At 47.3% G+C, this 25823-nt stretch overlaps 1 protein-coding gene across 2 annotated transcripts in view; it reads left to right on the top strand.

The window, feature by feature from the left end:
- MED14 (mediator complex subunit 14) overlaps positions 1–25823 on the top strand; it is a 70538-nt gene that overhangs the window by 24058 nt on the left and 20657 nt on the right. For both annotated transcript variants that reach the window (XM_039543074.1, XM_039543067.1), the window contains exons 13-20: positions 7406–7565; positions 7988–8182; positions 13184–13318; positions 14499–14575; positions 20579–20739; positions 20827–20973; positions 21075–21166; positions 22133–22285. In XM_039543074.1, coding sequence (XP_039399008.1) covers positions 7406–7565; positions 7988–8182; positions 13184–13318; positions 14499–14575; positions 20579–20739; positions 20827–20973; positions 21075–21166; positions 22133–22285 — 1120 coding nt within the window. The remainder of the gene's footprint in view (positions 1–7405; positions 7566–7987; positions 8183–13183; positions 13319–14498; positions 14576–20578; positions 20740–20826; positions 20974–21074; positions 21167–22132; positions 22286–25823) is intronic.

The following is a 25823-nucleotide window of genomic DNA, read 5'->3' as shown; positions in this document are numbered from 1 at the left end:
ATTAAATTAAAATGCAGAGCCCCCCGAACGGGTGGCCAGGACCCAGGCAGTGTGAGTGCCACTGAAAATCAGCTCGCTTGCCGCAGGTTGCCTACCCCTATTCTAACTTATAAATTTTAGATGTCCTCTGAAGCCCTAAGATTGAAGCATCTAATAATTTTAAGCAAATAATGTATTAACTCAATAAAATATATGTCCTTATGTCCCTAGAGCCTCCCAAGCCTGACTGTAACAAGTAATACAAATACAATTTAAAGCCATGTGAAAATAAAATCCCATCTTCTTCTTCGAGTGCTTGCTCATATCGATTCCAATTAGGTGTGCGCGTGCCGCATGCACATTTGTCGGAAGATTTTTACCCTAGCAACACTCGGTCGGTCGGCTGGGCATCCTCTGGAGTGGCGCCGCTATGGCACTGGATATATACCCCTGCCGACCCATCAGCCCCTCAGTTCCTTCTTACCGCCCATGTCGGTCGTCGGAACAGTGGAGCGTGGCTTAGCTGACCTCCACTTCCCTAGCTACTCGTAGTTCTCTCGTTCCTTGTTGTATATAGTTAAAAACTTTTTATATAGTTCAACTTAGTTTATCACTTTATAGTATATTTAATATAATATAGTTAAGAGGCGTTTGGGGAATAGCCCCTTCCCCGCGCCCAGTGCCGGGGCCCATGCCCGGCTCACCGGGTTTCAAACCGTGCTCGATCTGCTGCAAGCCGATGCCGACAGGAGACCCGCATGACTCCTGTCGGAAGTGCCTCGGAGAATCTCACCTGACAGCTAAGTGCCACATTTGCAAGGCTTTTAAGCCAAGAACAAAAAAGGAGCAGGACATTAGGCTAAAGCAGCTCCTCATGGAGGCGGCTCTCACCCCTCCGCCTTCAGCACCGAGCACTGGTCACTCTTCGAGCAGAAGCACCTCCTCGGTACCGGATGCACAAAGGCCGGCTCGACGCCGCTCCCTCTCCCCAAGGTCGAGAAAGTCTAAGACTCCTGCTGCTTCCGTGCCACCTGCACCGCAGCCAGGAAGCTCGTCCAAGTCGGACCGCCCGGCGCTGACACCCGCCGCGGCACCGACGATGTCGGCACCGTCAATTCCGGTCCCACAAGGGCCGTCGAGTCCGGTGCCTGTCAGCTCCCCGGCAAGACCCGTGGTAGAGCTTACTATCCCGTCCACGCTGGAGACGTTCTCAACGGCGAGGGATCTGATTTCAATGACAGAGTCAACGCTGCCTCCACCGCCAGTGTGGGCGATAAAGTCTATAGGCAAGCCGGCCTTGATACGGCCACCCTCTGTCGGCACAGCAGACCGGCACCGTTCAAGATCACGGTCCTGCAGACGTTCCAGGTCCCGACGGCGCTCCCGCTCCCGTCGCCGCTCGCAGTCCCGGCACCGTTCTCCTCTTTGGCACCGGTCGCACTCGCGGCTCCAGTCGGCATCCCGGTCTCTGGCCCGCTATTCTCGGCACCGCTCCAGCTCCCGGCACCGTGACTCCTGTAGCCGCTCCCTACGCCGAGCCTCGAGATCGCGGTCGACCTCCAGGCACCGTTCCGGTCGCAGGTCCCGATCTCGCTCCCGGTACTGGTCTCCGGTGCCGAGTAGAGCTAGGCTAGCTAGAGACAGGGACTCTGCTCAGGGCCTCTCCGCTCCTTCATGGCCATCCAGACACGCTTCAGGGTCGTCCCGCGCGGACAGCTATTATGCGCAGGACCGCGAGTCCGATGTGCCCACTGGGGTCTTCCAAGAGGCACAGGACCAGGACCTAGGCCCACACCAGTGGTCCTTCTGGACGCCTTGGGCGTACCACCAGGCCTAAGGTGCACCAGTAGTCCCGTCCTGCTCGGCACCATCAGAGCACCGGGTGTCAGAGGCGACAATCAGCCGTTCCCCTCTGGCTGGTACGGAGGAAGCTCCAGTCCACCCACCGGACTTCCCAGTCCCACTGGAGCAGGAGGTTGCTCAGGAGCAAGAGGCCACGCAGGACCCTCTCGTCCCAGATGTCTCCTCTTCCTCTTCTCCCGATGAGGCGGTGGCAGGGACATCCTCCTCGGGCCCTCCTCCAATCGACCTGAGGGCCCACCAGGACCTCCTCAGGAGGGTAGCACTCAACATGAACCTCCAGGTGGAGAAGGTCCCAGAGGTGGAGGACCCAGTAGTGAGCATTCTGTCGGCGGATGCTCCCACCACAGTGGCCCTACCGTTTATTCGTACCATCCAGGCCAATGCCGACACTATATGGCAATCGCCGGCCTCCATCCCACTTATGGCCAGGGGAGTCGAGCGTAAATATATGGTGCCCTCTAAGGGGTACGAGTATTTGTATGTCCATCCTCCGCCATGCTCACTGGTCGTTCAGTCAGTTAATGAGAGGGAACGCCATGGCCAGCAGGTGGCAGCCCCAAAATCGAAGGAGGCTAGGCGAATGTACCTGCTCGGCCGTAAGGTGTACTCGGCGAGTGCCTTACAGCTCCGGGTGGTGAATCAACAAGCCCTCCTCAGCCGCTATAATTACAACACATGGGCGGAGGTGGGGAAATTTACAGAACTACTCCCTCAGGATTCTTGCCAGGAGTTCGCGGCCTTCTTGGAGGAAGGAAAAAAGGTGGCCAGAACTTCCCTCCAAGCCTCGCTCGATGCAGCCTACTCAGCAGCCAGGTGTTGCCATGGGGCGTATCTCCTGGCTTCAGGTTTCCAACCTCCCGCCTGAGCTGCAGTACACAATCCAGGACTTGCCGTTCGATGGTAAAGGCCTCTTCTCGGAGAAGACTGACCCCCGGCTGCAAAGCCTGAAGGACAATTGGGTCATAATGCGTTCGCTAGGCATGCGCACGCCAGTGACCCAACGCAGGTCCTTCCGCCCCCAACCTCCCCGGCCGTACTTTGTGCCTAGAAACAGACAGGACTTTGACAGACGGCGCGGACGAGGTGGGCGTAGACGCCAATCAGGACCCCAAAGGGGCCAAAATCAAGGTCCCTCGAAACCACCACCGGGACCAAAATCTAACTTTTGAAGGTGTGCCCGAGGACGGCGTACCAGTTACAGACCAGGATCCTTCTCCAACCGTCTCTCCTACTTCCTCCTGGCGTGGTCCCAGTTAACCTCGGATCTCTGGGTCCTACGCATGGTGGAATATGGATACCAACTCCAATTTGTTTCAACCCCACCCTCCCACCCCGTCCATCTTCAGGGACCCCTCTCATGAGCAATTCCTCTTGCAAGAGGTGGGGTCACTCCTCGCCATAGGGGCTATAGAGGAGGTGCCGAAGAACGAAAAAGGCAAGGGGTTTTACTCCCGTTATTTCCTAATCCCCAAGTCAAAGGGAGGTCTCAGATCTATCCTAGACCTGCGAGGACTCAACCAGTTTATGATGAAGTTGAAGTTCCGCATGGTATCCCTGGGGACCATTATCCCATCCTTGGATCCTGGAGATTGGTATGCCGCCCTCGATATGAAGGACGCATATTTTCATATTGCCATTTTTCCTCCGCACAGGAGGTACCTCCGCTTCGTAGCCGACCGTCAACCCTTCCAGTTCACGGTCCTGCCCTTCGGCTTTTCCACAGCCCCAAGGGTATTCACAAAGTGCATGGCCGTGGTCGCCGCATGTCTCCGCCGACGTCGGATACACATGTTTCCGTATCTGGACGATTGGCTCATCCGGGGGACCTCCGAGACACAAGTCACCCAGCATGTGGGCATCGTCAGGGACCTATTCACTCGTCTAGGCCTGGTGATCAATATAGAGAAGTCCTCTCTGGCTCCCACACAGAGGTTAGACTTCATAGGAGCGACCCTGGACTCCAGTCTCGCCAGGGCCTGCTTACCACAGCCGCTGTTCCAGGCAATGGCAACAATCATCCGCGGTCTGCAGAATTTCCCGACGACCACGGTTCGCACTTGTCTCAGTCTCTTGGGTCACATGGCGGCATGCACGTTCGTAACCAAGCACGCCAGGCTCCGCCTCCATCCGTTACAAACTTGCCTCAACTTGGTATGCTGCCTGAGCATGGACTCAATAGATACAATAGTCACCATTCCCCTAAGCACTCTAGGCTCTCTAGACTGGTGGCTGACTCCCTCCCTGGTGTGTGCAGGGCTACCGTTCCATCCGCGTCAGCCCTCAGTGTCCCTGATGACGGACGCGTCTTCTCTCGGCTGGGGCGTGCACCTCGGAAGCCTTCGTACACAAGACCTCTGGTCACTCAGGAGCTGACACTGCACATAAATGTCCGAGAACTGAGAGCAGTTCGCCTGGCGTGCCAGGCGTTCCTGCAACATTTACGAGGCCACTGTGTCTCAGTGTTTACGGACAACACAACGGCCATGTACTATAGAAACAAACAGGGAGGGACTCTATCTTCCCCCCCTTTGTCAGGAGACCATCAGACTCTGGGACTTTTGTATAGCCCACTCGATAGACCTGGTGTAGCGTCCTTTCTCCCGGGGGTTCGGAACATTCTGGTGGATCGACTGAGCAGGTCATTCCTCTGCCACGCGTGGTCGATATGCCCGGATGTTATTCATTCGGTTTTCCAGAGGTGGGGATTTCCCCACATAAACCTGTTTGCTTCCCGCAAGAACAGGAAATGCCAGATGTTCTGCTCCTTCCAAGGCCTCTCACCGGGGTCGCTCTCGGACGCATTCCTGATACCGTGGACAAACCAGCTGCTTTATGCCTTCCCGCCGTTCCCACTGGTTCACAAGGTCCTGCTAAAACTCCGCAGGGACAGAGCACACTTAATCTTGATCGCTCCAGCGTGGCCCAGGCAGCACTGGTACACCACGCTGCTCGACCTGTCACTAGCCAACCCGATTACCCTGCCACTCCACCCAGACCTCATAACGCAGGACCACGGCAGACTTCGCCACCCAGACCTGCAGGCCCTTCACCTCAAGGCGTGGCTGCTGCATGGCTAAACCAGTCAGAGTTGCGTTGCTCTGCCTCAGTACAGCAAGTACTCCTGGGTAGCAGGAAGCCTTCCACCCGGTCAACGTATCTGGCCAAATGGAAGCGTTTCTCCTGCTGGTGCGGGACACACAGTGTCACCCCCACTGAGGCCTCGATCCCAACCATCTTGGACTACCTCTGGTCTCTCAAACAGGAGGGCCTGGCGGTATCTTCGTTGCGGGTGCACTTGGTGGCCATCTCTACCTTCCATCCAGGGGGGAGTGGCCGCTCCATGTTCTCACACCCTATGGTCTCTAGGGCCTGGAGCGCCTATACCCACAAGTACGACACCCCCGCCCCAACATGGGACCTCAACCTGGTTCTAACCAGACTTATGTCTCCCCAATTTGAGCTGTTGGCAACATGCTCGTTGCTATACCTGTCCTGGAAGACAGCTTTTCTCGTAGCCATTACATCGGCCAGATGAGTTTCCGAGCTTCATGCTCTAACGGTGCACCCACTGTATACTGTGTTCCACAAGGACAAGGTGCAGTTGCGACCACACCCGGCATTCCTCCCTAAAGTGGTATCGGCATTCCATGTCAACCAGGATATCTTCCTTCCGGTCGTCTTCCCGAAGCCGCACTCATCACGACGGGAGCAACAATTGCACTCCCTGGACGTCCGTAGAGCACTCGCATTTTATATCGAGCGGACAAAATTATTTCGTAAAACGCCCCAGCTCTTCGTTGCAGTGGCAGACCGAATGAAGGGTCTACCTGTCTCATCCCAGAGGATCTCATCGTGGGTAATGGCATGTATCCGTACTTGTTACGAATTGGCTCATGTACCCTCGAACCACCTCACCGCACACTCTACCAGAGCTCAGGCTTCATCTGCCGCCTTCCTGGCTCGTGTACCTATCCAGGAGATATGTCGGGCAGCTACCTGGTCTTCGGTCCACACCTTTGCTTCACATTATGCTCTGGTTCAACAGTCCAGAGATGATGCAGCCTTTGGCTCAGCAGTTTTGCACTCTGCAACATCTCGCTCCGACCCCACCGCCTAGGTAAGGCTTGGGAATCACCTAATTGGAATCGATATGAGCAAGCACTCGAAGAAGAAAAGACGGTTACTCACCTTTGTAACTGTTGTTCTTCGAGATGTGTTGCTCATATCCATTCCAAACCCGCCCTCCTTCCCCACTGTCAGAGTAGCCGGCAAGAAGGACCTGAGAGGTGGATGGGTCGGCAGGGGTATATATCCGGTGCCATAGTGGGGCCACTCCAGGGGGCGCCCAGCCGACCCACCAAGTGTTGCTAGGGTAAAAATCTTCCGACGAACGTGCACGCAGCGCGCGCACACCTAATTGGAATGGATATGAGCAAAACATCTCGAAGAACAGTAGTTAAAAGGTGAGTAACCGTCTTTTCTGTCATCCGGGTTCGATCCGTCCCCCCCCGCCCCGCACGTGTGCAGCTCCCACAACTCCCAGCACACTTTTGTAAGAGTCATACTCTATTGGCATCCTGGGAAATTATCAACATTCCTGTGTTATAAATTGTGGCCTGTAACTGAAGGCCAAGATAGCATTGCAAACCTTGAGGCAGCTATTCTCTATTCTGTAACAGCCATTAGGACATGGCAGGCTTACCTTTGGGCATTATTGTCCTGACTTGCAGAGGTTCCAAGCACCCAAAACTCCAGCTGGAGACCACAGAAACTGGATGCTCAGTACATCTGAAAATCAAACTATAGATCTCTGGCTTATTCTCAGACCTAGCTGTGACTTGTTGTCTTGCCTGTGTGATCAGAATCCAGTTGTAAATATCTCAAATATTCTGACTCCGATTCAGTTTTATATTAGGATAAATGTGCTGTAATATCTTCTATATAGATCAGGCCTTCTTCATCCCTGAAATTTCAGGTTCATATAGTTATGCTAGAAAATAGCAGAAACCCAGAAAGTAACAGAATAGTGTAGTGTCAGTGTCTGTTTAAAAAATTGTGACATGGCTTGCCAGAACACTGAAGTAAGAAGAATTTTTCTCCAGTAAATTTTTGTAATGGGACACGGTAAAGTTGGAAGGGGCCACATTGTGAACTCACTAAAACCTCCAGGGTTTTCTAAGGTATTCTCTAATTCTGTAATCCTGCAGAAATATTTCCAGCAATGTCTTCTAAAATCTCACTGAATATAGTTCTTAAATGAAAGAACACTTCCCTGTAGTCTGTGAAATCCAAGTGTTGCAGCAGTAAGAATCTAAAAGTGAAATACACTATAAATAAATGAAATTGAATTATTACCCAAGCTGATGGAGACCAAATATAAACATAAATAGTGACAAGTAAATCTAATTTTTAAAATTCTATTGGTCTAGGGTAATTAACTTTACATTAACTTCACTTTGTATATAACTTTTAATTTGATAGTGACCCTGTATGACTTACTGTTTTGGAGCATTTTAATACATAAAAACTCAAAGCACTAATTTTCTTTCTTCTTTAATGCAAGGTTTTGGCTTGGACAGCAGCGATGCAAACAGTCTATAAAACATCTGCCTACAGTAACCAGTGAAACATTGCAGCTAGCTAATTATGCTAGCCATCCTGTTGGAAACCTTTCCAAGCACAAACTGTTTATCAAACTCACTCGCCTTCCACAGTACTACATTGTAAGTAATTGAAAAACACTTTTCTGAACTTGGTGCTTGGAGACAAAAGCGTAACAAACACTCTTTTTTTTCTTTTTCTTTTTTTCCTTTTAAATAGTAAATACAGCATGATAGACCGGCTACCAGTGATGATTGCTTTAAATGTCTAGTCCCCATTTCTCTAGCTCCTAGGGTCTGTCTATTAATAATGGTTTGTCTGAACATAATCTGGTTTTGTTACCCCATGAGCCTTCTAGCTTTCTTTTTATTTCCTAGCAGGCTGGTCTCCCTTCTCTTCCTGAGTTTTTCCCTACTATAATACAATCTTTTTAGAAAGAGACAAAATAGTTTTTGGAAGAGGGGAAAAAAAACTAATGTAGTTTGTTTATTTTTTTTATTTTGTCAAGGTTCTTCTCAAAATGAATGTTTTGTTTTAAACATAGGTGGTAGAGATGTTTGAAGTTCCTGGCAACCCCACAGAACTGGAGTACAAGAATCATTTTCTCTCTGTGAGCTGTCCTGAAGGAGATGACAGCCCTGCTACTGCACTTTTACTACAGCAATTCAAACCAAACATCGAGGAGTTGGTACTAGACACAAAAAGTGGGAAACAAGCAAAAGGTGGTGCCAAGCGCAAGGTTTGTATTTCCATATGGAAACAGACATTAAACCTGTGTTTGCCCTAAGATTGTGAATAGTGTCTGGTTGTAGGTGAATTATAAGTACCTAATTTGTCCCAGTTCAAAGTTAGATGCAGCTAGTGGGGATAACTGCCAGCTTTAATAATGGCATATTTTGAAATGTTGCGTAGCTCACCTCCGTAACAGTGTCTTAGTGGGTCATAACAGAGAGTGCCAAATTCAGGACAAACCCCTGACAAATAGAGCAAGCACAACCCAAAACTGGTGGTTATTCTTTTATAAGATATACCAGACCAGCCACAAAAATAAACTCCTATTTCACCACACTGGCTAATAAGAAAACATAAAGGCAGTCTCCTCAGGCATTCCAGTTCTTATATCACCACCAAGAACACTGGATTCAGAGATGAGTGGTTCTTTACAACCGGTCTAATCAAATAATAGGTTCTTCTGATCCCAAAGGACCAGCCACATATCCAGGTCAATATATAACTTAGATCTTGGATCCAAAAATCACGCTGATGCCAATCCTTTAGTATCTAAAATCTAAAGGTTTATTCATAGAAAGAAAGGTGAGAGTTAAAATTGGTTAAAGGACTAAAGTACATACAGTAATGACAAAGTTCTTGGTTCAGGCTTGTAGTAGTGATGGAGTAAATTGCTGGCTTAAGTCAAGTCTCTGGAACACATCCACAGCTTTAGATGGGTCATTCAGTCCTTTGTTCAGAGCTTCAGTTTGTAGCAAAATTCCTCCAGAGGTAAGAAGCAGGATTGAAGACCAAATGGAGTTGTTTCCAGGGCCTTTTATAGCTTTTGCCATGTTGATGACATCCCATTGTTCTTACTGTGGAAAATCATAGCAACAAGGAGACTGAAAGAGCTTGGCTTGTTTAGCCTAACCAAAAGAAGGTTGAGGCGGGATATGATTGCTCTTTATAAATATATCAGAGAGATTAATATTAGGGAGGGAGAGGAATTATTTAAGCTTGGTAACAATGTGGACACAAGAACAAATGGATATAAACGACACTAGGAAGTTTAGACTTGAAATTAGACGAAGGTTTCTAACCATTAGAGGAGTGAAGTTCTGGAACAGCCTTCCAAGGGGAGTAGTGGGGGCAAAAGACATATCTGGCTTTAAGACTAAGCTTGATAAATTTATGGAGGGGATGGTATGATGGGATAGCCTAATTTTGGCAATTAATTTGGCAATTGATCTTTGATTATCAGCAGGTAAGTATGCCCAGTGGTCTGTGATGGGATGTTAGAGAGAATTCTTTCCTGGGTGCTGGCTGGTGAGTCTTGCTCACATGCTCAGGGTTTAACTGATCGCCATATTTGGTGTCGGGAAGGAATTTTCCTCCAGGGCAGATTGGCAGAGGCCCTGGAGGTTTTTCACCTTCCTCTGCAGCATGGGGCACGGGTCACTTGCTGGAGGATTCTCTGCAGCTTGAGGTCTTCAAACCGCGATTTGGGGACTTCAATAACTCAGACATAGGCTAGAGGTTTGTTATAGAAGTGGATGGGTGAGATTCTGTGGCCTGCATTGTGCAGGAGGTCAGACTAGATGATCATAATGGTCCCTTCTGACCTTAAAGTCTATGAGTCTATGAGTTTGGAGTCACATGGGCAAGTCAAATGTCCATGCATTTTGCCTAGTCACAGCATGAAATTACATTAAGTGTAGATGGGTGTCTCCCATGGTCCATTGTTAGTTAAATGTTCTTTTGATGGGTTACTGAATTTGAATAGTCCCTCCAAGATGTGTTGGCTAATTACTTTGTGGGTGTTAGCCCAGGAGCAAATGTTTGAAATCCAATTATAGAGCCAGTACTTAGAACTTCACATACAAGAAGGATAAATGCACACAGATAGCTCAATCAGAACTAGCGAATCATAACCTTTCCATAGACCCCTCACTCGACAACCATTGTACAAGATTTGCTGCAAATATATAACTGGTAGCAACAATGATCTATATGGTCATATTTTAATCAGATAACGTCACATCTCTTCTACATGGGGAAATGAAGCAGAATTGCTATTGTGTAATAAGCTACTCTGCAATAGCTATTCCAGAAAAGTTATTGTGCTTTAAACACACACCCGCCTTATTCCATAATAAGTTCCATTTGTAGATGAGACCTTAGTCAAATACCCTTTCACTGTGTATGGTCTTCCCTTGTTTTAGCAGCTATACAAACAAATTAGGGAGCTTGAGTCATTCTGACTTTATTACACCTCTACCCCCATATAACGCAGTCCTCGAGAGCCAAAAAATCTTACTTTGTTATAGGTGAAACCGCGTTATAATGAACTTGCTTTGATCTGCTGGAGGCGCGCAGACGACCCCCCCCCCAAGCACTGCTTTACCGTGTTGTATCGGGTCACGTTATATTGGGGTAAAGATGTACTACTAGTTTTGACAAGCTGGGCTTACATATTTATTTTAAATCAAGTATATTTTAGATAAAGGCAACATTAATTTGTTAATATTAGAATAGTAATAGTAACTTAATTAAACTTGACTCTGATACTCAAATAGTTGATCTGTTTTTAATCACTGGAGTCTAGTAACCCTGAAATTTTGCTTTTAAATGTATACAGTTTTAACTATTTACCTTTTTAAGTACCGTATATACTCGTTCATAAGCTGAATTTTTTAGTAAAAAAGAGAAGCACCAGAGAAGGGGGTTGGCTTATGAACGGGTATAGAGAGGGAGAGGTGGGACACAGTCCCTCCTGCCCAACAGAGGGAGCAAGGAGAGGCAGCACAGCCAGAAGGGAAGAGGTGGGGCCAGAGTGTCTCCGCTTCTGGCCATGCTGCTCCCCCCAACCTCCGAAGCAGCTGCAGCTCCGGGGCTGGCAGGTTGCAGCGTGCCGCTCTGCCCCGCACCCCAGAGCAGGCTGTGGCCGCGCTGCCCGACCCGCTGGATCATGCTGCGGCTGTGCTGCCCGGCCCAGCCCACTGGAACATGCTGTGGTTGCACCGCCCGGTCTGGCCTGCCGGAGCAGGATGTGGCCACGCTGCCCAGCCTGCTGGAGCAGCTCCAGCCAGGTCAGAGACATCCTCCCCTGGCCCTCCCCACATAAGGTGGGAAGGGATAGGATGGGAAGTGTGTGGGGGTCCCAGGCTAGGGGTGGGGTCCTGTGGGGGGTGGTCACAGGGGTTATTCTCCTGACTCCCAGCTTCCCCCCCCCCCCAAATAAAATCCCCACCAGTTGCTGTCCCAGCCCGTCAGGGTAAGCAGCTGGCATGCCGGGACACTTTGTTTACTTAGGTTTACCTCCGTGCCTGTGTACACTCAAGATAAACAACCCGTCTCAGCCCACCAGCGGCTTATCCTGATGGCCTGGGAGCCAAAGTTTGCTGACCCCTGAATTATAGGGTCGGCTTATGAACAGGTTATAAAAAATTTCCATTTTTACTTATCCATCTTTGGGGGGGTTGGCGAGTATATACGGTAGTCTTTGCCTATGCTGCCCGGTGTTATCATGGATTGAATATATGTAGGTGGTTTTTTAGGGAGGTATTTTACAAGAAGTGGTGAATAGATGGAAAGAACTTTGAGTTCATGTGATGGAGTGTTAGTGTACATTTTCTAATAAAAAATGCGTTGAATGTATGAAAGGTAATAAACTTAAAGTGCTCTTGGTATGGAAACTTTAATCCTACAATGAGATCTGCATGGCAAAGTCCTGCTGAAGTCATTACTTAGACTCCTGCAAAGAGCCTGTCTGTGTTGTGCTCACTGCAGGGTCACGCTCCTATGGGTATGTCTACACTGCTATTAGACACCTGTGGCTGGCCTGTGCCAGCTGACTTGGGCTCGGGCTGTAGGCCTGTTTAATTGTGGTATAGATGTTTGGGCTGCAGCTGGAGCTCTGGGACCCTCCCACCTCAGAGTCCTAGAGCCTGGGTTCTAGCCTGAGCATCTACACTTCAGTTAAACAGCCTCTTAGCTTGAGCCTGCTAGTCTGAGTCAGCTGGCAAGGACCAGCTGCAGGTGTCTAATTGCAGTGTAGACATACCCTAAGTGTGCAGTGTTCTTGGACCTAATGTTTAAAGATGTATAAAGTGTATGTTTTAACTGTGACTTTGTATTTAATTGAAAAATAAGCAGAATGATTGTGATAATTCTTGGTTATTTCAGTTGTGTTTAAGTAACTCTTGTTTGTGTGGAGGGTTCTTTTTCTCTTAACTAGACCCTTGTCTACGCTACATAATTTTGGCAGTTCTGGAGCCTTTCTAGTTTCCAAAATATTAGATATGTTTATGTATTATCGGTGTCCTGTTTTACAAAAATATGCCATTTTATATATTTGAAAGTGCTTGTTTATAGGATTGTGTTCTTTACATTTTTGCTCCAGTTCCCTCGTGTCATCTGCTGAGGTAGTTTACAAACTAACTTCAGATATAAAGCAATGAGGAGGCTGACTGGACAGTGAGAAGGAATAGGGGAAAGGATGAGGCATCATCAATCAGATGCTGTGATTATTGAGCAAAAGCTAGTGTATTTCAAATATATTTCAATGATACAGTGAATATGTAAAAGATGTAATAAGAGGTTTCTTGAAGTCTTGTGGCTTAAATGGATATTCAGAGGGAATTTAAATGATTGTAAGGTAATGCAGATTGCAACTTCTCAAACCCTCTTATTTGAGGAGTTGGTCTAGTCGCTATGTGGAAAGGTACTTCAGGAGACCCATAATATTTTGGGGAGAGTGCTGTGTGTGGACTCAGTAAACAAGCTTACGCAAAGAAGGTTTGCAAGTGTGTTAAACACTAAATTGTTTTGTGAAAAAATTAGAGAATGCTTTTAAATAAATCATATTGAGTCCTCTAACCCTTAAGAGTAACCATGTGCCCAGAGACTATTTCATTTCAAACATAACAGCTGATCAAGCTTTTGTTCTGCATCATGACCTTTTTGAAGGGTGACTGTTTTTATTCCAAATGGGCTAGTACATATCGTCTTTTCTCTGTTTGAATTCTAGTTGTCTGGTGATCATTGTTCTGTAGAATCTAAGAAACCAAAACGATCTGGAGAAATGTGTGCCTTCAATAAAGTCCTAGCTCATCTTGTAGCAATGTGTGATACAAATATGCCATTTATAGGACTTCGTATGGAGGTAAGTATTATGAGATTAAAGTTTTCCTAGAATTTCTTTGTATAAACTGATTTTATCTATATTTGGGGGTGGAGTGGGGTGACGACTCACCAGCATGGCACCTCCTGCTGGTTGTCCAGGGAATTAGCTCTTTTCCAGCTCCGGAGCGCCCTCTGCTGGCTGATGTCTTGCCTGCAGCTGGCCCCTCGTGTCCCTCCCGGACCCCGGTGCCCTTTACCATCAGGGTTTTGCCCCCTAGCAGCAACCCACAATCTGGGTCTCCCCACCCAGGGGACCCCCCATCCCCAGTGTGCCTCAGTGGCTACTGCCAGTCATCTAGCCCCCGCTCCCTGGGGCAGATTGCAGTCTATAAACCACTCATCATTGGCAAGGGTGGTTGGACCAGCTGCCTCTGCCTATATCTGGGCTGCCCCTCTGCAGCCCCAGTACCTTTGTCGGCCCTTCACTCGGCCTGCAGCCTGAGGCTTTGCTAGGCTGGAGCTCCTCAGCTCACTCTGCCCTTCCCCAGCACTGCTCCACCCTAGGTATCCTCCTCAGCTTCCCAGGCAGCTAGGTCCTTCTCTCTCAAGCAAGCTAGAGAGTGTGTCTGTTCATCCTTCTGGCCCACTGCCCTCTTATAAGGGCCAGCTGGGCCCTGATTGAACTGGCTACAGCTGTGGCTGCTTTCCCAATCAGCCCAGCTTTTCCCCTGCCACAGCCCTCTCCCAGGGCTGTTTTAAGCCCTTCAGGGCAGGAGCGGGGTAACCACCCCCCTGCAGGAGGCACGTGCTAACATGTCTTCAGACATGCCTGCATACTGCTCCTTCTCTAGTCCTCTCTGCCTTCCATTCTAAATGTGCGGCTGGCCAATGTCAGGAATCTGTTTGCATGGGCCAACTAAGTGCTTTAGAGCTCAGTCCTCGTACTCCAGCTGGAGCTGTGACTCCCTGCCACGGCTGATGCTTGGGAGAGGGAAAGGCAGGATAGGGGACAGGAGAAAGTGAAGAGAGAAAAGGGGAGATAGTCAAGGAGAGACAAGTGTCTGTAGTGTGCCCCCCCACCCCCATGTTCTCAATTTTCCATGCTCAGAATGTGAAACTGTCACTTGTAGCAAGACGCACACCTTGGGAAAGTGTAACCTCCCCCCCCCCTTGAGTGAGTTTGTTTGTTATAACTTAGTGAAATCTTCCTTTTTCTTTAGTTGTCTAATATGGAGATTCCGCACCAAGGAGTACAGGTAGAAGGAGATGGCTTCAGCCATGCTATACGTTTATTAAAGTAAGATATTGTTATACACTTCATTTTATCAAGTACATGAACAGTATTAGGAAAAAGGAGCATTTGAAGAGTTTGACACCTTGCAACACTAAACTTTGAAAAGCATTTTTGTTTTAAACAATGGCTTATTTTACAACCTCAGTCATTTAAGGTAATGTGGCCTGCGGTGGGGAGGGGAAGAGTAGGAGAATAATGTATTGCCCTTTATTGTTGGAACAGCCAGTCCTGGTGTCTGTTCATAGGTGAGAATTGACCAGCCAAGGGGCATGGTCTTTGTCTCTTCCAAACATGACAAATGCACAGCAGCTATAAGTAAAGCTAAGATTCTGTCATGCATATTTTTAGTAAAAGTCATGGGCAATAAAGAAAAATTCACAGAAGCCCGTGACCTATCCCTGACTTTTACAGCAAATGGGGAGCTGCAGGGTCCCCACACCACCCCAGGGGCCCTGGCTCAGAACTGTTGGATTCCTCCACCTCCAGTGGCTCTCAGCTTGGAGCACCTCTGCCCTCCACAGTGGCCTGGAGCTCCAGGGCACCCCCACAATTCCCAGCCACCACAGGAGGCAGAGGGACCCTGCAGCTCCCTGCCGCTGCAGGCTCAAGTCATGGAGGTCTCTGGAAGTCAAGGATTCCGTGACCTCTGACAAAATTGTAGCCAAGATCTGTCCTTTCTTGTTCCAGCCAAAGATGGCTTGCTAACCTAGCATCTCCTGCTACCATCCTTGGCAGGAATTGCCATTCTGCTAGTAGCCTGTGTCCCAGGTTCCCTGTGTATCTCTTAGCAATCAGGAGGTTAGAACCTTGGCTTGGGAGGTTTCACAGTTCCTCTCTCCAGGAATGTGAATTATACTAATGCATCCAGCCCATAGTTCTTCTTTGAGTGATTGCTCATGTGTATTCCACTATAGGTGTGCATGCTTGCCATGTACACCGGTGCCGTAAGTTTTTTTTGTTTGTTTGTTTGTTCGTTCCCCCCCAGCAGTACCTGTAGGGGAGCGCCTCTAGCAACCCGTGGAGTGGCACCTCTGTATAAGGGTTATAAGGGGCGCTGCATGCTCTGCCCACCCTCATTTCCTTCTTGCTGCCAGTGAAGGTGCTTTGGAACTGCTCTGCTCCAGCTTGTCTGGGGGGAGGGATAGCTCAGTGGTTTGAGCATTGGCCTGCTAAACCCAGGGTTGTGAGTTCAATCCTTGAGGGGACCTCTTAGGGATCTTGGTTCTGCTAGTGAAGGCAGTGGGCTGGACTCAATGACCTTTTACGGTCCCTTCCAGTTCTATGAGGGGTGTGTGTGTGTGTGTGTGTGTACACACACACCTATTTATTTATTTTTGTCTGCAGCTTTCCTCCAGAACTCTTGTTTGTTCAGTATAATAGTACCTGTAGTTGAAGTAGTTAGTGTAACTTAGTTTAGTTTAGTGCGCCCGGGGCGTGCCCCAGGTTTTAAGTCGTGTGACACTTGTAGGTGACCGATGCCAGTGAGTGATCCGCACATGGCCTGTTTACGCTGTCTGGGTGAAACCCATGTGAGCAATCACTGCAAAATGTGCAGATCTTTCAAGCCTCGGACCAAGAGAGAAAGAGACATTTGGCTCCGGGCTATCCTGACTCCGGCATGCTGCACTGGGCACCACGGTGTCCGTGCATGGCAACCCCTCAGTGCCATCTACCAGTTGGCACTGCTCCCCGTCTGTGGGGCACACCAAGAAGGCTAAGAAGAGGCCTTCTCCACTGTGACCTCGGAGCAAGACCAGGGGAGAGGCTAGACCTGTGTTGGGCAGTCCTCGGTCCCCATTGGCCTCCAAGCCTCTGGCTCAGGTTGAGCAGAGTAGTGGCTCCTGCAGTCTGGACTGTCCAGTGAGGCGCAAAACTCTTTGCAGGACCTCCCTTTTGATGGCAAGGCTCTGTTTGCAGAACAGACGGACGTGAAGCTGCACGGCCTGAAAGATTCCCGTACTACGCTTAAGACACTTGGCCTCTATGTTCCGGCTCTAGTTATACCTACGTTTAAGCTGCAGCAGGATCCCACCCAGGCCACCCACTCTAAATACGAGCCCACTTATAAAAAGTTGCAGGATTATAAGAAACGCCCGCAGAGGCAGTCCCAGTCTGCCCCCCAACCGGGGTCCTCCAAGGGCGAACAGGTGGAAAATGGCAGTTTTGATGGGACACCTGGGGGCGACCTACCAGTTCACATCAGGGATCCACACACAGTAAAGCTACCCTTCTCCAACCGGTTGTGTGCTTTTTCTCCCAGAGTGGTCACGGCTGACCTCAGACCGATGGGCCCTCAACCCCATCTCCCAGGGCTACACCCTCCAGTTTACTTCTACCCCGCCCAACCACCCCCCGCCCCCATCCCTCCTGGGGGACTCCTTTCACGAGGCCTTGCTTGAGCGGGAGGTGGAGCAGCTCCTTGGCTTAGGAGCAGTGGAAGTGGTGCCAGCTGAGTTCAAAGGCAAGGGGTACTACTCGTGCTGTTTCCTTATCCCGAAGGCCAAAGGGGGGCTCAGGCCCATCCTGGACCTGTGAGGCCTGAACCAGTACATGGTAAAGCTCAAGTTCCGCATAGTCTCTCTGGTGTCCATCATCCCCTCCCTAGATCCCAGGGACTGGTACACCGCCCTTGATCTGCAGGACACGTAATTCTACATTCATATATTCGAGGGGCACAGGCGCTTCCTCCGTTTCACGGTTGGGCAGGAGCACTACCAATTTACGGTCCTCCCATTTGGCCTGTCCACTGCTCCCAGGGTATTCACAAAGTGCATGTCTGTGGTGGCGGCGGTGTCCTACCTCAGACATCATGGGGTCCAGATTTTCCCCTATTTGGATGACTGGCTGGTCAAGGGCAGTTCCGGTTGCAGATGTGGGATCACGTGGCTCTCCTGTCCACGTGTGCCACCCTGGGCCTGTTGGTAAACGACACCAAGTCCACGTTAATCCTGGTACAGCACATAGTGTTTATCGGGCAGTCCTGGACGCAATGTCGGCCAGGGCCTCCCTCCCACCGGACAGGTTCGAGACCCCCAGTCCCGGAGTAGGACCTGAACTTGGTGCTTTGAGTGGTTAGCTACATGCACCTGGTTGCACTTCTTGTGGAAGGTGGCCTTCCAGGTGGCGATCATGTCTGCTAGAAGGGTCTCAGAACTCAGGGCCCTGACCTCCTAGCCCCCTTACATGGTGTCCCATAAGGATAAGGTCCAGCTCCGCCCACATCCTTCGTTCCTCCCGAAGGTGGTCTCCACCTACCATATGGGTCAGGACATTTTCCTGATGGTCCTCTGCCCCATGCATCCAGTGAGTAGTGCCGCCTCCACATGCTGGATGTGAGACGGGCTCTGGCCTTTTACCTGGAGCGGACTAAGCCGTTCAGGAAGTCTTCGCAGCTGTTCATCGCCTCGGCCAAATGCATGAGGGGTTAGCCAATCTCCACTCAGCGGCTCTCCAAATGGATCACCTCGTGCATCCATACCTGTTATGACCTGGTGGGAATCCCTCCCCCGTCAATTGTGAGGGCGCACTCAACTAGGGCGAAAGCCTCATCGGCTGCCTTTTTAGCCCATGTCCTATTCAGGACATTTGCAGGGCTGCCACATGGTCTTCAGTTCACACATTCACCTCACATTATGCAATTGTCTTCCAGAGTAGGGAAGACTCCAGGTTTGGCAGGGTTGTGCTCTGTCTCGAGAGTTTGTGAACCCCTACCCACCTCCAACAGATATAGCTTGGAATATACATGAGCAATCACTCGAAGAAGAAGAGACAGTTACCTTTTCTGTAACTCGTGTTCTTCGAGATGTGTTGCTCATGTCTATTCCACATCCCGCCCTTCTTCCCCTTTGTCAGAGTTGTCTGGCAAGAAGGAACTGAGGTGCCACTCCAGGGGGCGCTAGGGGTGCTCCCCTTCGGGTACTGCTAGGGGAAAAACTTCCGGCACCGGTGCATGTGGCGAGCACGCACACCTATTGTGCAATAGACATGAGCAACACATCTTGAAGAACACCAGTTACGGAAAAGGTAACCCTTTTCTTACCAGCTTCCGTCTCATCTGTCTGCCAGGTGAAGTCTTTAATATAGCAGTATATGGTTCTCTTGAACTGTACTTCCTCCTTCATTTATTTTTGTAGATTTGAACAGTGTTCCCTTTCTTGTATCTTGGGACACCCCAAATTAACATTTTACCTTTTTAAATAAGTGAAAGAAAAGGAATGTTCTGTAGAAGCCAGCAATTTTTATTTCCCCACATCTCAAATCACTTGTCCTCAAGCAAAGCTTGAATGCTTTAACAAGAGTCCCTGGTATTGTGCCCTGAAGATCAACAGTCTTGGGCTCTAATGGACCAGTGGAGAGAAACTCATTCCTAACCTGAGGGCTTTTCACTGAGAATACTCATCAATAGCCCCAGATCCTAATATCTAGAGACAGCTAGTTCCGGCAACTCCAGGTGACCTCTAGTGATAGCTCATGAGGAGAGTTCTCTGATGTAGTCACAGCTTAAGCCATGAACATAGGAATTGTCATGCTGGATCAGACCAGTGGTGCATGTGTTCAGTGTTCTGTCTCCCACAGTGGCTAAAACCAGCTGTTTTGGAGGAAGGTGCAAGGAATCCTGAAGAGAGAAACTGCTAGTAGATGGAGTTTCTTCCTAAGCCCCCTCATTTATTGGCTAGCTTATACCCTGAAGCAAGAGGATTTATATCCATCCTAAAAAAAAAACCTCTTGTATAATATTGTGTGACCTCTTCATATTTCTGTAATGAAAATAAACTATACTGATAAAGCACCCTTATACTGGTATAACTGTGTCTACCCTAAAGTTGTGCTGCTTTAACTATTGATTTAGAAACAGTTGTAGTTAAAGCAGTACACAACTGTGCATACAAGCCCTTATACTCCATATTCCATGTTTCAAAGTGATGTATGAAGTCTAAGCAAGTCTGAAAGAAGGTCTGTAGAGGGAATGTGAACTTGTAACAAGTTGAGGGTGTTGGAAAGAAGATGCAAATTGCATCAACTTAGAGTCCCTCTAGGAGAGGGGTTCCCAAACTTTTTGCCAGCATGATGCCATTTTAATGAAGTCTTTTTAGCTTGGGAGCCCAAAGAGCATGGAGGACATCATTTTGAAGAGCAAAATGGTGTCCCCTTCACAGTGTGACTTTGTGTACACCATATGTGTGAGTTAATGCTACGTGGAGAACGCCATTTTGTTCTATAAAATGATTTCGTCTGCACAGTGTGACCTAGTAGTATTGTGCATGTGTGGTCATGCTGTGCAGAGGATGCCATTTTGTTCTACAAAATGGCATCCTCCATGCATTGTGACCTTGCACGCACCTAGGGTTGCCAACTTTCTAATTGCCCAAAACTGAACACCCTAGCCCTGCCCCTTACCATCAGGCCCTGGCCCCTATCTTGCCCCTTCCCTGAGGTCCTGTACCCCGCTCACTACATTCTCCCTCCCTTAGTGGCTCGCTCGCCCCCACCCTCACTCACTTTCACTGGGCTGGGGCAGGGGGTTGAGGTGCAGTTGTGGTGCAGGCTATGGGGTGGGGCCAGAAATGAGGGGTTCAGAGTGTGTGTGGGAGGCTCAGGGTTGGGGCAGGAGGTTGGGGCGTGGGCTTACCTTGGACAGCTCCCAGTCAGCAGTGCAGCGGGGCTAAGGCAAGCTCCCTGCCTGTCCTGGCTCTGCGCTGCACCCCGGAAGCTGCCAGCAGGTCTGACTTCTAAGCGGGGGGTCCATGAGGCTCTGCGCGCTGCTCTTGCCCACAGGCACTACCCCCACAGCTCCCATTGGCCGTGGTTCTTGGCCAATGGGAGTGCAGGGCTGGTGCTCGAGGCTTCATTTCTCCAATCCCAGGTCTCTTCCATTCATTATTCTGCAGAGCATCTTTTCTTTCAAGTAAAGTTATTTAAATGTCATTCTGGAAAATACTTTAACATGTATTATGCACTCGTGGAGCTGTAATGTGTACAATTGTGCACTCTTTTCTTCATGGACAGAATTCCTCCATGTAAAGGTACAAGCGAGGAAACCCAGAAGGCTCTGGACCGGTCTCTCCTTGATTGCACTTTCCGATTGCAAGGTAGAAATAACCGCACATGGGTGGCTGAGCTGATATTTGCGAACTGTCCACTTAACAGCACATCTTCCAGGGAGCAAGGTTAGTTTTGCAGAAATATTTTGCAGATTTAACTCCTTTCTCTCTACCATGTTCTCTGTCAAATGCTAATCATTATTGACATTGCAGGACCAACACGTCATGTCTACCTGACTTACGAAAACCAATTGTCTGAACCAGTTGGAGGTCGAAAAGTTGTTGAGATGTTCCTCAATGATTGGAACAGTATTGCTCGACTATATGAATGTGTGCTGGAGTTTGCACGATCTTTGCCAGGTACAAAAATATTCCCCTGTCCTTTCTTTTACATTTTTGGTGCATCTTATATAAATATGTAAGCTTTCTCACTCATCTTTTTATTTTTTCTTCTTCAAAAGAAATACCCAACCACCTGAATGTTTTCTCAGAGGTTCGTGTCTACAACTACCGCAAGCTTATCCTTTGTTATGGAACTACCAAGGGAAGCTCAGTAAGTAACTTTCTTAGTACACTTCTAAAGCTACTTTTGAAAACAGAAACTATACAGGTTCAGAGCTTTTGGAATTTAAGCAAAAAGCCCTCCACCTTATTAAAATAACAGTAAAAAATGTATATTAACAAAAGCAGGGAAGCTATAAGTAATAGATGTTAGACCATCATTAACTTGCTGGATGCTTAGATATTTGCATAATTGGTATGTTGTTAAATGCCAGTTATGGATGAAATGCGGTCTTTTAAAAAAAAAAAATAAATAAAAAATGAAGGCTCTGACAAAACTGCTGAAATTTAACATTTTTTTCCACTTTTAATCTAAAAAGGAATCTCATGAAACATTATCCCATTTTACTGTGGATTGTTTCAATGCCACATGGAATTATCATGGCTCTCTTTAACCTGGGTTTTTTAGGAGCATTTTTTGCACATGTAGAACATGTATTGTAATGGTTAGTTACTTTCCATAAATGGCATGAATAGCGCACTGGATTTTGCATGACATTGCCACTAAACATTGGCCTACCGCATCATAGCGTCTCAGTGTGTTGTAGTTGAGACGCATCCAGCCTCACCAATACATCCGTTTTGTAGATATTGAAGTAATCAAGGGTTCAAGTCCAGTTCCCTTATCTCATCCCTTTTTGGTCAAATGAGGCTTCTGGTTTCTGAGTAACACACTAAGGAAATAGCCTAATTTATTTCTATACTTTCCTTCCCCCCGCCCCATCTCTTGCTAATTATCCTCATGGGGATTTCCTATATACACTTCTTAACAACAACAAAAACAAAAGCCCCCACACTTTTGTAGAAAGTTAGCATAGCTTTCTACATGGCATTTTAGCTTCAATTACTTTCATATTTATGTATGTTTAATTTTCATTTTCTGGTTCACAACTTGCAATCCAATCTGGTTGTTTTAATCAGTTTCTAAGACTTCTTGTCTTCTTACTTGGTGTTATAGATCAGTATTCAGTGGAATTCTATACATCAGAAATTCCACATTTCATTGGGAACAGTTGGCCCAAATTCAGGTTGCAGTAACTGTCACAATACCATCCTACACCAGCTCCAGGAGATGTTCAATAAAACACCAAATGTGGTCCAGTTATTACAGGTAACTTTTATTTCTCTTCATGAAAAGATAGAATTTAGAGAAGTGTAAGATAATTAAGGCCCAGATTCTGATGGTTGAGGTTTTTTGTTTTTTGTTTTTTTTCCTTCAAGGGTATCAGAATCTGGCCCTTAATAAATTACTGATGGTTCTTTTTGATTGAGGAAGAGCAGGTAATGGTCGGGGCTCATTATCCTCCATGACTTGATTTGATTTTTCTTCTGAGGCCGTGTCTACACTATAAACTTGGGTCAATGCAAGTAACACTGGGATGAAGCCATCGCAGCTAGCATATTGCTTGTGCACATGCATTCTTGGCTCCTTGCATCCATGCTGCGCATACTCACCAAGAGTGCTTGTGTCGATGCACGGTGTGGAGCACCATGGGTAAGTATCCCAGTGTGCAACCTGCCACTGTCCAGCACACACTCTTTTGGGTAGTTTTGGCATGCCTGGTGGAGCAGAAATGAGTTATGCAGGGTGATTGGGAGCAAGAGGTCAACTTCCCAGTGTGCAACTGTTTCCATCCCATAATGTCATCTATAGCCCATAATTTTCACATATTTTAAAAAAAATCCTATGAACCCATGCAGTGCTCCTTGCTGTCTGCCTTCTCTGACAGAAGCATGGAGTTTGTACATCTCTGCACTATTGCCATAAGTGTTGCAAGCCCAGGACACCCAATCTGGTAGTTGACGAGCCACAAGAAGAAATGAATCAGCGGGGAATGTGACAATTGCTTTGACAGATTGTTGTGGGATATAGCAAGAACCAACTCAGCGTTGGTGGTGCTGTTCATGGTGCGGCTGCAAATGGTAGTGCTGCTTTTGGGCCCGAGAAATAAGTGTTGACTGGTGGGATCACACTATAATACAGGTTTGGGATGACGAGCAGCGGCTGCAGAACTTTCAGATGTGTAAGGCCCCATTCCTGGTTTTGTGTGCCGAACTCATCCACCCCTCCAGTGCAGAGACACCAAAATGAGAGCAGCACCGACAGTGGAGAAGGGAGTGGTGATGGCATTGTGGTAATGTGCAATGCCAGATTGCTACTGGTCAGTGGGAAATCATTTTGAAGTTGGAAAATCTGCTGTGGGAGCTGTTGTCATGCAAGTGTGCAGGGTTATAAATAGTCTCCTGCTGTGCAGGACGGTGACTCTCGGCAATCTGCAGGACATAATGAATGGATTTGCAGCAATGGAGTTCCTGAACTATGGTGGAGCAATAGACATCACACACATCCCTATTTTGGCATTGGACCACCTTGCCACAGAGTACATCAACAGAAGGGCCTATTTTTTTTTTTATGGTTATGCAAGCACTGATGGGTCACCGGAGACACTTCACCAACATCAATGTTGGCTGGTCAGGGAAGGTGCATGATGCTTGCATTTTTAAGAACCCAGGATCGTTCAGAAAGCTGCGAGCAGGGACTTTTCTTTCTCAACAGGCGGGTTACTGTTGATGATGCTAAAATGCCAATAGTGATCCTGGAAGACCCAGCTTACCCCTTGCTCCCCAGCTCATGAAGCCATACATTCTTCCTGGACAGCACCAAGGAAAGATTTAGCTCTGGCTCAGCTGGTGCAGAATGATAATTGAATGCACTTTTGGTAGATTGAAGGGACGGATGCTGGTGGTGTTTCTTCACAACGTTGGATCTCAGTGAGAAAAGCATCCTATTGGTTATAGCTGCCTGCTGTGTCCTGTGTAATAACTGTGAAGCAAAAGGGGAATGTTTCTGCCGGGATTGCGGGTAGAGATGAAGTGGCTGGCTGTCTGAGTTTGAACTGCTAGACACAAGGGCTATTAGAGCTAAGGGCAGAGCTATACTTCTCAGAGAGGGTTTGAAAGTGCACTTTAACAGTGAGCCACAGTAATGTATTGTGGTATATTGTGCTCTACCAGGCCTGCTGTTTTGGGGCTTGTTAGGAATTGTGTGATGCGTGGTGCACATCTATGAATAAAACACTGTCAATGCACTTACTAATTTTGCAGTGCTAGTACATTTATGATTATTACACTGTTTGTCACTGATCCTATGAGTTGTCACACTGTACAGTAACAAGTAAGTGGGTGACTTCATAACTGCTAGGCACTCTGCAGCATACATTGGGAACTAATAATAAAGATGAATTATTTTCCAAATAGTTTTATTCAGTAAGAAAACTAGTGCAAAAATATTCTGTGCAATTTAAAAGTAAATACATTAAGAACTTAATAATGGAATAAAATTTAACAAAGAGAAAACATTCATGTCCATTTTACCTATGCATATGGCAACTGTGGATCTCACAGGTTACTTAACATGTAGTTGTGGTTGTCCTTAATGTCACCTGGGATGGAGTGATAAGGGGTAGGGATGCAGCCCCTGATGCCACATGAGAATGTTGAGGAGGGGTATAGGGAGGTGCTGTAATGGAGTTCTTTCTGTACTGCAAAGGGAAGTGAGCCTGTAATTGTTGAACCTGTAGGTCCACAGGAATCTGCAGCATCTATGTTTGCTACTGGAGAAGCCCCATTATGTCCTGGTGCATCTCCTTCTTCTTTTCCTGCTGGGAGTCCTGGGTCTTTTGCCTGTCCACTCTTTCCTTTTCCAGGCTGTTTGGTCTTTTTTTTTTTTTTTGTCTAAAAGACAATTCACTGTACACATTTTATTTACAGTTTTGTACACTGTCTTAATATGAATGGGACTGCTTGTCTACTTGAGCCATTTTTAACCAAAGACTATAACCTAAGTAATGCAAAGTGTTAAAATACAGCATAAGATACAAAAACAGACATACTATTTCTAGTAAGGAATGTAAATTATGGTGTTACATTTTAAAAAAAAATTCACAATTATGTTTAGGAAATCACACAAACATAGATCACTCATTTGACTGAAATGCAGAAGTCTGTAGCAAAGCTTTGATGTTACAAAAAAAAGTTACCAAAGAATGCACAAAATTAATGTTTATTCCACCTTTGTCATATTCTCAGATCCTTCACCAATGTTACATGAGCAAGAACAACTGAAATCAGAGTATCACTAATGTTATCAATTAGGGAAACAAATAAATTAAGTCTAGCAGCCATTAGCATAGGTTACAGCTAATACAATGCTGTATTAAGAAAATTGCTAGAAAATTCTATGCACCATACTTTTTTTCCAAACCAGCAAAATATGTTACTGCATACAATGAAAATATAAAACAAGTAATTTTTTCTGTAAGGTATAGAGATGCATTTTCTTTTCTGAATATTGTGGATAAACAAATGTTTTTGTAATCGTAATGTCCTACTAAGCTATTACAGAGTGGGTCAGGAAAACCTTTATGGATTCTGGGGGTACTGTGTCCTGAAATCCTTTGATTGAATAATGGTTACTTCAGCCAAAATAGAAGAAAAAATGAACACAGAAGTACAAGACAAAGGCGAATGAGACTTCTCACAAATCTTAGCAACATTTAGATGGAAATCAAATTTAAACGCAGTCTACTCTGCTTTTGAAAAGGCTTTAGTTCAGCTCCCAATCTCGATTGCTTGACGCAGTCTCCTAT

The sequence above is a fragment of the Mauremys reevesii genome, linkage group 1 (assembly GCF_016161935.1).
Source record: "Mauremys reevesii isolate NIE-2019 linkage group 1, ASM1616193v1, whole genome shotgun sequence".
Lineage (NCBI taxonomy): Eukaryota > Metazoa > Chordata > Testudines > Geoemydidae > Mauremys > Mauremys reevesii.
The sequence above is the reverse complement of the archived record's forward strand: the minus strand, read 5'-3'. Positions and strand labels throughout refer to the sequence as shown.